Raw genomic sequence first — 16,985 nt, 5'->3', positions numbered from 1 at the left:
AAAGTACATAATATGTTTATAACTTTCATTTCTTATTCATTTAATGCAGTAATTCTGCTATAGGAATGTTTTTTTTTCGTACTGTGTCCTGAACTGTCATCAGCATCGCTGCTTTGAGGCTATATAAATTCAGATTGTAGAGCAGAGTTGGTTCATAATTTTTTTTTCTCATGAGTTTTTTATAGAGCAATAACATGAGGGAATTCATTTGCTTGTTATTACTACTCTATTAAAATTTCTGTAAATATCTCTTTCTGATTTATAGGTAGTAGCTCAATTCCAAATTTCTTTCGCATCATGAAGCGACAGTTTACTGAAACAGAGTGGGGTGTAATCAAGTCTATGAGCAATGAATGGATGCAGCTGGATATGTTTCATCGGTATTGGGTAATACTGTTTTTTCTATTTAAAGGCTGCAATGCTATAACCTGCATATTCTCTTCTTATATTTTTTTTATTATTTTCTTTATGGTAAAATTGTATCCTTTTTATATGTACATGTTCATGTGGAGATAATATTTTAATAGGTTTTATATTTTAGTGATGTTTTTAATGTCAGAATAACTTTGAGAACCATAATACAGCTGACATTTCTAGAAGGACTGATGACTAGTTTTAAACACATACCCAGAACAAAGTAAAGGGTTCATATCTGTATATGCCACTAAGTAATTCCAGTTGCATGTTTATTATAATGCAGCAAGTTAGGCTGGGTATTAACAGCACGGATAACTTTTTCTCTTGATAATTGCATCAGTTTACCCTCACATTTACAGTAGTATAAGTCTTAAATTTATTTGGCCTACAGTGTCTGCTCAGAAGTAATGATTATAGAACAGTTTGAAAACAGCCTGTATGAATAAAGTACATTTATTCTGTGTTTTAGGCCTTAAAGGAAAGCTTCTTAAAAGCAATTGGAGTCGGAATTGGCTTTAACTTGCAAAGAATTGAATTTAATGTGTCCCCATTGCAACTGGAAATAGGGAAGGTGTATAAGGAGACAAAAATGCTTCTGGATGGAGATGAAGAAGAGGAGTGGATTTTTGAGGTAAGAAATATGCAAATTTATTTTTTCAATAATGATAAACAATCTCAACACCCTATGGTTGCATTGCACGTTTGATCTTTGTTTCAATTGCAGCTTCACACCTTTATTCCGTATAACCACACTGAACATATATCAATCAAAACTTAATTTAAATCCACATAATTTTAAAGTATCTTTGATGATCGCAAAAAAAACCCCCAGAGATATATTTATTATGATGGCTTTTTATTTTTTCTGTTCCTGGAATATATTTCTTGCGCTCTATGAAATTCATCTTAGAGTATGCAGGAAGTTCATTGAAGCATATTCAGACCTGACTTCTGAACTGCATTTAAGATTTTAAAGTTCTTCATTAGTTGGTCTAGAATGGGACTAGTGATTAACTAACCCCATTAGTTAATGTTTATGTTAAATGTTTGAAATGGAGGAGGTGTCTTCAGCTCCTTTGGATTTCTTACTTGCCCATACAAGCTGGTAGAAACACATCCTTTTGTGGATTCAGAGTTACAGTATGCTGCTGTCTGTGGGAATGGAGGGATGCAAAAAACTTGCCTTTGCTTAACTGGAACAGTAGTTTGGACTCAGTCTTCTACCTGAGCGTTAGGGTTTCGGGTTTTGTTTGTTTTTCCTTCTTGAAAGTTATTGGGACTTATCACTAAAATGTCTATCCTGTTAGATTTGGTAGAAAATAATCAATAGCATCTGAAGTAGTTTAAAGAGTGCAGAGAGAAAGAACTGATAGGGACATGGTTTAGCGGTGGTAGTGTTAATGGTTGGCCTTGATGATCTTAAGAGTCTTTTCCAACATAAGTGATTCTATGATTCTATACAATGATCTCAAATTATTTAATTACCCTAAGAAACCAAGCTTTAAAAAAAAATTAAATAAATCACAGTACCATTTCTCTACACCTCAGAGGCACTTTCAGTCAACCACTTAAAACGAAGGAAGAAATGCAAAAGACATTGTGACTTTAAAATTGTCTGTAAAGGGCACCTTGTTCCAATTTGCCATAAGTTTGTGCAGCTGGTATATAGCTGACTAGCAATTCAAAGAATATGTACTTTGCAATTTCACAGTCAAGCGCACCTTTCAGTAAGAGCATTGAGTTTCCATTATGCATTTACATTTTGAAAATATCTACATTGTTGGACACAGCTGTTCCAGTAGAGTTTGTCTAAATGAGAAATTTCTGGTGTATGCTTGTTTTGTGTAGTATACAAACTACATGTATGGTATGTATGTAGTAAAAAAGAATGAATGTACCAGTAACATTTAACTTGTAGCATAAGTTGACCTCTTCACTGTTCATTTCTTGCAGCATTTCTAGCTCCATTTGGGTTTGTGTTATTTTAAAAGTCTACCCATACTAAATCAGCCCTCTTTCTGGTATTGCCATACTCTCTAGGAATTGAGTATGCCATGAAATAAGCTAGTTGGAATTAGAGACTGGCAAAGAAAATCTCAGGAAAGACTGTGACACATCTTGTAATAGAATGCTTTATGTATTAATGCTAACTGTACCATTGTCAAGGAAGCCTCTACCTCTTTCAGTTGACTTCTCGAACTCCTAATTTTGGTCTTTGACATGCTTGTGGTTGATTGACTAAAATAGCCTGAAGATGATGCTGTAGATAGCTCCCTGTATTACTTAAATGCTTCATAATTATTTGATTTTTCCTTATTACTTAGTAATTACTACTAGAAGTGTAATTTAATTTTTGTCTGAGGAATGTCTCCTCTTCCATGCTTGCCCCTCTGCTTCCCAAGAGCGCAGCCTTATAACAAGGCAGATGGTATTATTTCAAATAAAGGATTTATTATCAAGTTTCATTTAAGTGCCAGCTCAATTGGGATATAATTTTATTTAAATATCAACTTTTATTAAAATGAAAATGAGAAAAAATTAGCTTTTCAGTTACCAATCCCCAGCTGAAAATTAGGCATCACTTTACTTTTTGTCTTCTCCCAAGTTTCTTGTAATTTTGTGGCCGTTTTCTTACTTACAAAAGTCTTTTTTTATTCTGTTATTTGCCCGTGAGCCAAATTCTTGAAACAATTTATTAACTGAAAACACTAATTTTGAGAAATCTGGACGAGTCATCCAAGAGAAGTCATTAAGACTGGATATTACTGGTATAGTATTTTTCTTGTGTTACGTATTGTGCTGAGTTTGCTTGAGTGAACTTTTCTATCAAATAAAAAATATAATGACCTCACAGTTTTGCTGTTCAGATCTGCCTATATCTTTATGACAGCAGAAGATCAAAGAGAGCAAGGCTCTTTGAAATCCAATTATCACATATTTTGGATTGTTTTATTTCAGTTTTTAAGAGAATCTAATTTACCAAAACCAGAAGAGAGCAATAAAGGAGATTTTACCCATTTAAGTTACAGAAAATATTCTGAAATCTCCTTCAGAAAGTACCATGTAATGTAAAAAAAGCAACCTAAAACCATGAAGACTAGAGAAAGATCTACCACCTTATACTTGGCGTGGCAAAGAAGTCGAGAGACATCCTAGTGAATCAGAGTAAATCAAAGTTGACACTGTTCAGACACCCTGTAACTGCTCACAAGAAGAGCAAAGCCTGTTTGTATTGGAGATAGAATTTTCTGTGAACATTTAAAAAAAATTATTTTTCTATTATTTTGTTGTAAATACCAAGTGAACTACCTTGTTGTGTAGTTGACTGTTTGCTGTCCCTTTACCAAGGGTTTAGTTTTGTTCGAAGTGTCTTTCCTGTCCTCCGCTCCTCATATGTTTTTGAGCTTGGATAGAAGACAGTAGCTCAGAAACAGCCTCTTGTGATTTGATCTTGATGGATCAGTTTAGCTTTAGGCACTTGTTTTCATACAGTACTCTAGAGATCACTACTCAGATTCCCTCCAACTATTTTGGAAGAAGTAGGAGAAAAAATACAGTAAAACTTCATTTAAAAACATAAATTTTAAGATAATGTCTACTATGTGTGTTAAATATGCTTTATTCACATAGGCAGTGCACACTTTGCTCATTTTAAAAAGATGAATTTGTTTAGTAATAATTAAAAGTTTACTAGCCCCGTGGAGAGTGATACGGTATTTGTGTCAGGGTGTTAATTTAGGATGGAGTCATTACTCTGATGATGATGATGATCATTACTGTGAGTAACTCTATATGCTCCATTTACTTCTTTTGAAGAAAATAAACTTACAGAATGAAGTACTAGTTAATCTTAATAAACGTGAAAGAAGTTGTTCGATAACATTTATGACAAGTTTTATAATTTAAATAGATAAACCTAAGTTTATAATATATATATCTGTAGCAGATCTGATATGTGGAAAAAAATCCTTATTACTGATTTGCAAAATGTTAAGTGTATTCATGACTCTTTCCTTACTTGTCCCAGTTTTGTGCAGTTAATCAGGAAGAATGGCTGGATAGCACTTACTGGGATCTATATTAAAGAAGAATCTTAAATGAGACATAAGACACTTCTGATTTTAGTCCCTATCTCAATTTTGGATACAACCAGTTCATAAAGGACACACCCAATCTATCCTAAACCTCACTTGGGGATTAAGAATCACCTGGCATCACTGCTGCTACACAAATAATTGTTTGCCTTTTTTCACAACAAATATTTACTTGGTTTCTCTATATGCAAACACATTACTTCCAGAATATGAATTTAAAACTGAGATTACCTGGGTCAGTTTGAAACATATTTAGTAATTGATGTTGGTGTGCAGCTCTAATGGAGTCTTTCACCCGCAGTAAGAGAAGTTAATCCTGTTGTATTGTCAGGAATAAATAGGAATGAAAACTTTTACTTCTAAGATTAGCTAATCCAACTGGATTCACACAGCAATTGGTTCTGCTGGCTGGGAAGGTACAGTTTCCTCATAAGGTGTTGGTTGTTGAGTGAATCCAGAATGACTTGAATCCCAGATACATCATTCTGCTGAGCCTTTGAAATGAAGTCATTGTAAGTCTCTGTGTGCCTGTAGCTTGAACAGCTCTGGTAACACTTTGGTTCTGTGCAGAGAAAAATAAATTTTGATCCATTATATGTTTTCTGGTTTATAGAGAGGAATCTTAACAAAACAAAGGTAAAGGAATTCCTCCTTTACCTCAGAGGAATTCCTGTGTGGTGGTCTTCTTTCTCTTTTTTTTTTTAATCATCTGTTTCCATTTAAGAAGTTGGATTTATTTTATAAGCTAGTATAGCAATATCTCCAGATGAACTGGGAAGCAACCTGATTTGCTGTTTTTTATGGTTTCAGGATGTTTCATTAACTCCATACCTTAAGGTTTTTGCTGGCTGCTAGTAGGGGCCAGGAAAGATCTTCCCTTCTGTGTTTGTTTTGGATTTACATTTGTCTCAAGCAGCAAAGATAAGATGAAGGGCATAGTTTGTTATGTTTTGTTGTAAGATGCTGAAAACTCTTTTGTGATCACAGAGGATATGTGAAGTAAATGAGTTGGAACTTTATGAATTCGGTATCCATAGGGCAGGGTCTTTGCAGGTGAATGTTCCCCGTTATCTAAAGAGACACTGACTGTTAAATGTAGCTTTGAGCTGACAAAAAAATATTTTATTAACAATATGTAAAAGATTTTATCTATAATGTATTTACAGTTGCATAAACAAGAAGTAATATGTAAGTTCTCTTCACAAAAAGGAATTTCTGTGCATTTAGCTTAAAGCTGTAACACAGTTGTTTGCAGACTTCTGGCTACAGGTGTAGGCCACTGCTGAATGTGCTGTGCTGTGTCCTCTGTTCTCATTCTTTAACCTCATGGACATAGAAAAAATGAAAGCAGGGGGGAAATGAAGTGGAAGACTGGATGTAGTCATTTTTCCTTCTAGACAAACACAAAAGACTGCCATCCTAGAACTATATAAATTGTTTAGCAACACTTGATCAAAGATCTCATTTTCATAGTCTTTTATTTTAGAGGAAGTTATAGAAATGTGCGTGATGTGTACAAATGGTTAGATTTCATCAAATTTGAGGTAGCATTCTTATGCATGACTTATTTTCAGTCTTGTACCCTAGTAAAGGAACGGAAAACCTAGTAAAATACTTCATAGTAAGTACACCTATAGCTCTTGCAGTCATGGGAAATACCACTTACACTGCAGATTTGTTAGTGTTTTTCATGTGCATTAAATATTTCTCCTAACCTAGACAGAATTGAAATAGTCATTTTCTTACTAGTGCTTTGCAGAAAGGTAAAACAACATGTGTTTGTTTTGGTTTTAAGTAGGTGAGAGGGACAAAGTTCACTGCTAAATCTGTCAAATAGGCACAGTTTTGGTGCTGAAGAGATCAAAGTAAAAACACAGTTCTACTCCCACATCAGCACCTATCTGCCAAGACACCCACATCTTTGCCAGTAAAGTCTCCCAAACTTATAGTTGTACTGCTGATACACACGACTAGAGCAGCTGCTGTCTTGGCTGAGCTGGGTTGGGTAGATTGGAGCTGAGTGTCTTGGCACTTTTTTGTATATACAGGGCTGTTTGGGAATCACAGAAATGGTATCCTTGCAACTGAAATCTTTGAAAATCCTATATAGTAGATTAACTATAGAGAAGCCTAATGCAGACTGACAGCATTGTTTTAAAAGACATTTTGCTTAGATTAAAAGGGAGAAAAAAAAGGCAACCGACAACCTGTCAGAGGAAATAGAAGGATATCATAATGCTTTCTTTATATTATAGTATGGTGCAGTTAGAGCATTTCCCAAGGAAGTGGAAATTGGAGGTTCTGTCATACCTTCCAGAAGAATATCCAGACTACTAGCTGATTTTCAAATTAATGGTGATATCGAAATTGTTCACTTTTCTGGGTAAAATTCTTGTTATTCTTGATTTCCATTTTAGAAAGTTTGTGCAGAAATTATGTGAAAATTTTTGGATAAAGAAACAAGGAAAACATTATTTCTACCCCTCCCTTAATATGTATTGAAAAAAAAAAGCCAACAGGATTAACCTGACTACAGAATAAACATTATTCAGAAACAGTATATAAAAGTGGTTTTTTTTCTGAAATGAATTGTTTAGGATGAATTTTTAATCTTCCTAGAGGAAAACACTTTTAAACAAAACTATTAAATAGATAAACTATAATAGTAAATATATAGTTATATACCTAAAAAAGTTTTTTGAGGAAAATTATTCGTATTTACACAGAGCAGTGCTCAGACTGCTGTGCCAGAAATTTGAAGTTGTGATCTTACATGCTGTCTGAAGCCAAGAGTGAGAGGGTCATTGGTTTAAGTTTACACTTACATTGTTGTTTTTCCAAATACCTCCCAGAAGTTCACAGTTCATCTCACTGGAAAACAGATAGCTAAGATGGGTTATATGGCTTGTGACTTAGAAGGGACTGGTAAAGGAATGCTAAGGTCACAAACTTGAATATAAATATCTACAAATGAATGAGATGATGGTAACCTATAGTAACCAGTTCAGCCCTGCTAACTTTTTAATGTAGCTGCAGCCTTTTGCACTCCAACAAAACTGATAAAAAGGACTATTGCTTTTTGAATGTCATTATTTAAAGTCTTTTAAATGATGTTCTGCTATTGTTTTGAATCATATACTAAACATTTATATAGTTCTTGCTGGAAACAAGAGTAAAGAAAATGCATTTACAGTGCCATTTTTCATCTTTACTAGGAAACCCGTTTAGATGACCATCATCATGTTGCAGTGGCTCTTGGGAAACAGGAGGGATTTGGACAGAAGCACTCTGATGTAAGAAATTATGAAATGTTTTCAGGTCTTGGTAACTAATCACTTGACCATAAACTTAGTCTGATGCTGTAGCTAAAAGTGTGTTATCTCAGACATAGGGCCAAGGAGAAAGCTTATCTTGAGCACAGTATTAACCAGATTGTTACTGAACTGTTACCTCCAGTTCTGTTGTGCGTATTTCAGGAAAGGTCTGGGAAGGAGAAATGGTTTCAGATGACAGCAACGGGTAATGTCAAATCTGGAATGTATGTGTTACAGCATTCAGTGTGTTCATTCAAGAGACGATTAGGTGATTTTTGTCACAACCTGCTAGTACTCATGTGGGAAAGATGGTTTTCACAGAGGGAAATGGAGACAGTGAACCAATCTGGACTGTTAAACTAGTACAGCACCTCACCAAGTTGATTTTAAAGGGGGACTGTCAGTGCATGTATCCCAGAGCAGATCCATCTCTCAAACACCATTATGACAAGATAACCCTTGAGACAAGCAACAACAACCAACAGTTGGGAAGAACAGCAGTGTTAGTCTTCATTCCATGTGGTCTCCCTATTGAGAGAAGCAACAAAGCTACTTTTCAGGATTTTCTGTGTAATTTAACAAAGACCTGGGTCATGAAAATAGTCAAATTTGAGGCAGACTGGCCAGTTGTAGCCAAAATAGCCAGATAGTCAGCAAAGGAAAGTGTGACAAAATGCCCGATTTATCTGTGGTGTTTTAGTTGCTCACAAGAAAATGGGTTAGTTGTTTTCTGGTATTTAGACACAAAGATTCTGCCAGGAACTAAAAAACAAAATTAGGATAAAATGGATAAAAGGATGAAAGTGGTCATGCACACATCTGTCATGGTCATAAAGTCTGAGTCTGTGTTCATGCATAACATGGAGAGGCAGACCTCTTAACTAGTATTGGTTAGATTAAAAAAAAAAAAGAGGTATAATCTACCTTTGAGAATTTACCGTGGTAAATCAGTGCTCAAATATTCTTTAAGAAAATATGTGCATTCTGTTTGACAGGACATACTTAAGTTCCCAGTGGGGCTGCATATCATCCTTCCTACAGGAATACTGATAAATGTCAGCCTGAGGTGAAAAGAAGGTGGCCATTATTTCTAAAAACAATTATCTAAGTATTCTACAAAAATCCGGGATTTTTAAGTATTGACCTTCACCATCACTGTCACAAACCTTAAAATTATCATAGAAAGAATAGGCATGATATCAAGAGTTATGATTAAAAGTCTTTAAATCAAGAAAAGTCTCAAAGGCATACTTGTCCACTGCCTAAATTTGTGATTACCTAAATTTCATTAGCTCAATTCAATGAAAAAAAGGTCATTTTAAATAGGACATGTGAGCATTCTGTGACTTCCCAATATGGAAATGAAGTGAAAATTTCTGTACTGTTACATTCTACACATCTTTTAAATACCTCCAGGGATGGTGGCTCCACCACTTCCCTGGGCAGCCTGTTCCAATGTTTGACAACCCTTTCAGTGAAGAAATTTTTCCTGATATCCAACCTACACCTCCCCTAGCGCAACTTGAGGCTTTTTTCTCTTGTCCTATGATTTGTTACCTGGGAGAAGAGACTAACACCTGCCTCGGTACAACCTCCTTTCAGGTAGTTGTAGAGAGCGATAAGGTCTCCCCTGAGCCTCCTTTTCTCCAGACTAAACAACCCCAGTTCCCCCAGCCGCTCCTCAATAAGACTTTGTGCTCTAGACCCTTCACCAGATTTGTTGCCCTTCTTTGGACTCGCTCCAGCACCTCAATGTCTTTCTTGTAGTGAGGGGCCCAAAACTGAACACAGTATTTGAGGTGTGGCCTCACCAGTGCCAAGTACAGGGGGACGATCACTGCCCTTGTCCTGCTGGCCACACTATTTCTGATACAAGTCAGGATGCTGTTGGCCTTCTTGGCCACCTGGGCACACTGCTGGCTCATATTCAGCCGGCCATCGCTCAACACCCCCAGGTCCTTTTCCACCAGGCAGCTTTCCAGCCACAATTCACCCAGCCTGTGGCATTGCATGGGGTTGTTGTGGCCCAAATGCAGGACCTGACACTTGGCCTTGTTGAACCTCATACAGTTGGCCTCGGCCCATCAATCCAGCCTGTCCAGATCCCTCTGCAGAGCTTTCCTACCCTCCAGCAGATCAACACTCTGGCCCAACTTGGTGCCATCTATGAACTCACTGAGGGTACATTCGATCCCCTGGTCCAGATCATTGATAAAGATATTAAAGAGAACTGACCCCAATACTGAGTCCTGAGGAACATCACTTGTGACCGGCCGCCAACTGGATTTCACTCCATTCACCACAATCCTGTCATATAAAATAATTATGGCTGCTGGAGAATGAAGTACAGTTTGTTTGGGTTGGTGGTGGGTTTTTCTTCCAGACTTACACATTCATTCTGTGGTATTTGCAGCATTCTCTCTCCCTCATTCTTTTTCTGAACTGAGTTTCAAAGAAAATCTTGCTGCTTCTGTGTGGCCTGTTACATACTTCTATTAGTTACTGTATAGCCTAAATTAGGGACAATGACATTGGTCTCAACTGGAATATTTTCTTTCTTCAGTAAGCAATGGGTAGTTTAAAGGACAGGGAATATTGCAAGAAGAAAATGGAGACTGATTTTGATTCATGTAATACTAATATGTATTTTCCTTAGGTATGTTCCATGGAGCCTGGACAACCACAGTTTACATTATTGACTTTTGAAGATTTAGTTGCATCTGGTGTTCCAGTCACACCTGAGGATTCTGCATATTGGGATAATTTTTGTTCTAAGCAGGAGACTCCAATGAAACAGAATTCACATTCAAGATAAGAATGCTTCTAAGAAAAAGAAAATTGTCAAAGTTTTTGTGCTGTCACTCTACGTAATTCAGTGTGCGGGAATAAGTGCACATGTGTAAATGAAACGTTTTTCCTTATTTAAACTAACAGTCTGATTTCACCTTTTCAAAATTGACATTCTTTATCAATATCTTAAGGAAGATGTGTGTTTCTTCGCTGAAGGAATTCTGAGTGAAAAGTATAAGCTGACCACAGGCTTTTTTGCTTCTCCGTGCCTGTGGTTCTTACACTTCAGTAATTACCCATGCTAGGAACAGGCAGCAGAGCTATAATAATGTTGATTAGTCAACAGGTGTTTAATATATAAAAATGTGTTTCCATACTTCATTTATGCTGAAGCTTGAATTATGATACTGCTTTTTCTCTTACAAAAATAACAGTTTTATTCTCAGACGGATGAATAAAGCCAGAAGAATTGGTACAAATCCTTTTGCTGTTACTATATGGTGCAAGTGTTTGTTACAACACTTTGTATTTGTGTAATAGCAGGCTGAAGAAGTCTGATTCTTAGTAGTCTTAGTACTACATCTGTGCAAATCTAGTTTGAGGCAGGGAATTAACTTATAAGTATTTTGTATCCTTTTCACTTACACTCTTTGTTAATTAAAGCTTCCTGTTTGTACCTTAGGATTGTATTTTTAACGGTTCTTTTTGTATTTTTTCCCCTCAGCAATAGATATGAGCCAAACAGCAGTTCAACTTTCCTACACTTGCATTTACATCTGTACTGTCTTGGACACCAAGTCATGGCGGGGGGATGGGGAGGGGGTGGGAACGAACAAAAAACCTTGTTTACTTTTTTCCATATAGTCTTGTACCATCTGAAGACAGAATATTTTATTATTTTACAGTGGCTTAAATTTTCTGGAGAAAATCTGTAGATCTTGAGTGCACCTTTAGGATATTTCATATTCTTTTTCAAAACAAATCCTGTTTTGTGCCATTGCCTCCCACTTTTCTTTCTAGAACTCATAGATACGTTATGGTCCATCTAAATGTAAGGAAATATACTGAACAGCATTAAGTCATACTGACCGGAATGATTTTCACAACTAAAAAGAGTTCATTTCTGTCCTACAGTTAAACATAGATCTTTAGGGAATTTGGGTTTGTGTACAACTTGGCTGCACCCTGTATACTGACTGAAGGAGAAACTACTTGTAGGGTAACCATTGAAGCCGTGCCTTATTACAAAGATAAGAGGTTTAGAGAGAGAAGAATATGGGTTTTACAATATTATACATGCTTTTGGAGTTTTGCTGTAGATAATTCTGAATTCAAATATGCTGTTAAACTTTCCTACTTCTGGCAGTTCTGATTAATATTTTTGTTTCCGTTTCAATGACTCTCTCATCTTGCATGCTAATCATAGTTTTTAGTGTTTTGCTTTTTTCCTCCAAAACTGCGAATCAGTGAAGCAGTGACTCTTCTCTCCAGACTCCACAGCAGTTCAATTAGGTGTTCAGTAACTTCAAATCTGAAGTTAACAGAAATATAGAATAATTTCTATACAAATTGTAAGTCAAGTATTATAGAATGGTTTTTTAAATCAAATGCAAGTGGCGATAAATAATTGGCACTCCATGAAGGCCAGAAAAGGCTATTCAGTGGATATGTAACGGTATCATTTACTGGGATAAGGTATTCTTAACTGATTCCGTTGACTCCTCCTTATTCTGTTCTACCTGAAGTGTATTATAATCCCAGACAGGCAAGCACATGAAGGTGCTTAAGAGCTGAGATAACTAGAAGTGTTGCCAAGCTGAAAGAAAAGACTTGTTCTGCCACAGGTTTTGTAAGTCTGCAGAATAAGGAGGCCTGTTCAGAGTATGAGGGACTGGACAGTACTGAGCTCCATGGCTGGCTGGCTGTTAACTGGTCCAGAACATGCCAGTCCTCACCAGTCACTGAGGACCTCATCAATTGCAGCTGTACCAGCCAGTTTAAATTGCCAGCTTTTTTTCTGGGAGAATGAAATGAACTCACATATGGGGTGAGATGAATGGAGAATTTTCAGATCTAGATTTCTGGGGAAAAGGAATTAATTTCATATTAGAGATGAGTTATTTTTGCCTTGTGACAGTGTCTCAAAACAGAATTTTTCTCTCATTGGAAAGAGTTTAAAAAGTATTAATGTAATTATTTACAATACTGTGCTTGCATGTAAGTAGAGGACAAACCAATTTTATTAAATTAGAAAATTACACGTTGTTTGCTTGCCAGGAATATTGTATTTTCAGGACTATATCTAATGAGAAAGGTTAGAAAAAAGAGTTTGTTTTGGTTAGCCTTCCATGAAATAAAAGCATAGTTTCTAACGGCCCAGACGGAATCATCTAGAAGATTGCAGTTCCTCACATTATGATTTTTTTCCATGTCTTTGATTTACACTGAGCAATTTGAAAAGTAAGATTAATCTCTTTTTTTTTTTTTTTTTTTTTAATGTTAGGTAGCAATAAGGTTAGGTGATGGTAACACCTTGTGAAGACCCACTTGAGTCAGGTTGTTTAGTTTCAGTGCAAACGGACAGAATTTTTACACTTGCTTTTACCACTGTGGGAAAAAGCAGCTGTATAGTTACAGAACTATCAGCTAAGACCATGCTGCTAAAAGGCCAGCGAGATGCTCTGACTCTTTATGAACATGAATGATTCATCTCAAAGTCTTCAGAAAGTTTTTCTGAGCGTCTGTGTACTGTAGAGGCACGTACTGAAATAAATGTTGCTAGTGTGTACAGATAAGTTAATGTAATCTTACAGCTCTACGATTTTTTTTTTTATTTCACCATCACACTTTCCCTTATATAAAAAATTGAGCCCTGTATCCACACATGGCCATAACACTGGCTTCCTTGCATTTCCTCAGAATACAGTCTTAATGTCCATAGAGGGTCCCTGCCATTTTTAGAAATACTGATCCAGCGTAGCTGCAGCTTCCCTCACTAGTTCAGGTTCCTGGCCCAGTCCAATGCAGATGAGCTGACCTTTTGCCAGTCGCCCATCACTCTTCTATTTGCAAGAAATTTCCCAGTGATGTCTAGAAGCCCTCTGGCCTTCAGGTTCCATCTCCAGAACTTCATTCCTTTATCTGTTTTGTTTTCTGTATACTGCCCTAAACATGACCATACCGTGTACCTGGATCCTAAAGGGTAAGAAGCTGCAAAAACACAAGCTCTGCTCCTCATGAGCCTTTCCCAGCAGGGGCTGTGGCTGGGTAGTATTTTTGCCTATGCAACAGGATTGACCAGCCTTCTTGTTTCTCAAAGTACAGATTAAAACCAGATCCGCTGCCCTAGACTGCAGATCAACCAAGTGTTTCTGAGGAGTAGCTATTAACAGTCTCTGACCTAAAAAGAAAAAAAAAAAGGTTTTTAAAAGTTTTGATCTTCAGGGAAAAGATTGACAAAAGTGAATAAATGTGTTTTAGTTTGGACATATTATCATGCTTAAACTTATTTGTATCTTGCATAAAAATTGTTAGAGTGGATTAGGAACTTCAGGGGAAAAACTGTGTTCAAGACAATTTGCAGCTGTGTGACGAGAGACTGGTGCCTTTTGATGTGTAAATTTTGTCTTTGACAAGTGGATTGTATGAATTCACTCTTAGTGTTTCACAAAGTCTGTAAACGTGTGCAAGATGTATATTGTTACTATATTATGGGATCAAATGCACTCATGTTAATAAAATACTGATCTTAAACAAGAAATCGTTTGTAGCAGCAGCAGTAGTGTAAATATGGTTGTAATGTATATGTTCTTAGAAACATGCAGGCAACAGCTGACCTTTAAACCATCGTCTTTACCCAAGACATTGCAATAAAGCTGTGATCTGCAAAGAAAATCAAGGTAGGAAGGAAAAAATAGCTATTCAAGTGAGCATAGACTGTCTCTTTGTTGGAGCTTTACAAGATTATAGTCTTACATTCTACAGAGAAGATAAGCCATTCTTGGGCAGAATTGATACAGCCGAGTCTGAAGCAGTGGTTCAGACTTCCCTCCTTTACTGCTGCCTAATTCTGCAGGTGACCGGACATGCTAATTTGTGCTTCATGTTCCTCCAGAATATGGATATTTTGGATTGCTCTGCACTGTATAGAAAATGCAGGCATGAAAATAAAGTATGAACTCTTCTCAAGAGAGACAACACTTAATTTGGATTTTTTTCCCAAAACATAACTTTTTGTAACATGTTATTTTCTGGTGCTGTAGCTACAGGTTTTTATGGCTGGATACTAAGTATGACTCCTTTTTCTGCTATGATTGATTTTAATTTCTTTATTGAAATAAGAAGTTGCTTATTTTGTGTTTCTGTTCTGATTTTTTGTTGTCTGTTTATGGCTCTACCTTTCTCAGTTTTTTTTATCTCACTATTATTTAGATCCAGACATAGGTGGGATTACTGAAACACTTGCCTAACACTCCTTTGTTATTTCTGAAAGAATTTACAGGAACGCAAAACTGTATGATCCTAATGACATCTTTTAAATGAATCCTGAAACAAAGGACTGGACCAGCTGTCCACTCTGTGGCATTCTTATAAGACTAGTTGTGTTCAATTCTTTCTTCCAGGACAAAGCCACTCCCTGGTTTCTTCCTGCAATTTTAATTTAATAATGTGCAACCTAGTTTCTTGACATAACTATAACATAATGGTGTAGTCTGCGTTAGAGTGGAGACCATTGAACATCCTGCACAGGCTGAGGGCAGAAAGCTAACACCAAAGTTCCCAGCATAAGCAAGGTGCAGTGCCAGACCTACATGCAATACCAGAACTCGGAAGGACTGATGGAGCTTTGGTAAATGGTAACATCCTTATAAATGGCAAAGCTCTAAAGGAGTTGGATGGGGTTTTTTTTGAGATTCGTGTTTTTGGGTTTTGGTAGCTATGTTGTAGATGTATAAATGTCCCATTTTGGATTTGGTTATTACCCCATTAAGTTACTCAGACATTTGAGTCTGGTCAGATTTTCCACAAAGGCACGGAGATTTTGACTGAGTTAGGAACTGAGAACTTAGCTCAGTGTGGTTGTGGTTGGTGAATTTGCCTTTTATTTTCGTAAAGCACCTGAATAAGCTCATAGATCAATTCCATCCTGTTTCTGCATGTACCAGTATGGCTTGTGCTGTGCCCTTGGTACCATGTCTTTTTCATGGAAAAAATGAGTAAAAGAATTAATGTTGTACTGCAAATAATGAGAGGAAATAAATGTAAAAGACAAGTTGAAAGTGTATTAATGCTAGCTTTTAACTTGTAAAGGGAAGTTCTTAGTTTTGCTTTGCTCTAGGGTCTCACAGCAGCTGAAATTATTTCAATCATTTTACCTGGATTTCTATTTTTTCTCTCAAGGTTAGATAGTATGATCCATCTTACACACTTCCAAAGTTCCTGTTGAGATTTTCAAACTTACCTAGTAAAGTTCTCTTGTCACACTAGTTTAATGTTTCCAGTCTTGGTTCAGTGTTCTAAAAAATTGCTTTCCTTTAATCTTGAAATAGGCTGAATTTCACTCAAGAATCACACAATCACACAATCACACAATCACACAATCACAGAATGTTAGGGATTGGAAGGGACCTCGAAAGATCATCTAGTCCAATCCCCCTGCCGGGGCAGGATTGCCGAGACCATATCACACAGGAACGCGTCCAGGGGGGTTTTGAATGTCTCCAGAGAAGGAGACTCCACAACCTCTCTGGGCAGCCTGTTCCAGTGTTTGGTCACCCTCACCGTAAAGAAGTTTTTCCTCATATTTATGCGGAACCTCCTGTGTTCCAGCTTGCACCCATTGCCCCTTGTCCTGTCAAGGGATGTCACTGAGAAAGCCTGGCTCCATCCTCATGACACTTGCCCTTTACATATTTATAAACATTAATGAGGTCACCCCTCAGTCTCCTCTTCTCCAAGCTAAAGAGACCCAGCTCCCTCAGCCTCTCCTCATAAGGGAGATGTTCCACTCTCTTAATCATCTTCGTGGCTCTGCGCTGGACTGTCTCTAGCAGTTCCCTGTCCTTCTTGAACTGAGGGGCCCAGAACTGGACACAATATTCCAGATGCGGCCTCACAGGGCAGAGTAGAGGGGGAGGAGAACCTCTCTCGACCTGCTGACCACACCCCTTCTAATACACCCCAGGATGCCATTGGCCTTCTTGGCCACAAGGGCACACTGCTGGCTCATGGTCATCCTGTTGTCCACTAGGACCCCCAGGTCCCTTTCCCCTACGCTGCTCTCCAACAGGTCTGCCCCCAACTTGTACTGGTACATGGGGTTGTTCTTGCCCAGATGCAGGACTCTACACTTGCCCTTGTTATATTTCAT

General features: G+C 37.2%; 1 protein-coding gene across 1 annotated transcript in view; it reads left to right on the top strand.

Annotated features, from left to right (window-relative positions):
• Positions 1–14,375, top strand: part of AASDHPPT (aminoadipate-semialdehyde dehydrogenase-phosphopantetheinyl transferase) — a 35,134-nt gene extending 20,759 nt beyond the window's left edge. Inside the window, exons 3-6 of the mRNA XM_068395275.1 lie at positions 266–387; positions 887–1,048; positions 7,727–7,804; positions 10,482–14,375. Coding sequence (XP_068251376.1) covers positions 266–387; positions 887–1,048; positions 7,727–7,804; positions 10,482–10,640 — 521 coding nt within the window. The 3' untranslated portion in view covers positions 10,641–14,375. The remainder of the gene's footprint in view (positions 1–265; positions 388–886; positions 1,049–7,726; positions 7,805–10,481) is intronic.
• The last annotated feature ends 2,610 nt before the right edge of the window (positions 14,376–16,985 follow it).

The sequence above is a fragment of the Nyctibius grandis genome, chromosome 2 (assembly GCF_013368605.1).
Source record: "Nyctibius grandis isolate bNycGra1 chromosome 2, bNycGra1.pri, whole genome shotgun sequence".
NCBI lineage: Eukaryota > Metazoa > Chordata > Aves > Nyctibiiformes > Nyctibiidae > Nyctibius > Nyctibius grandis.
The sequence above is the reverse complement of the archived record's forward strand: the minus strand, read 5'-3'. Positions and strand labels throughout refer to the sequence as shown.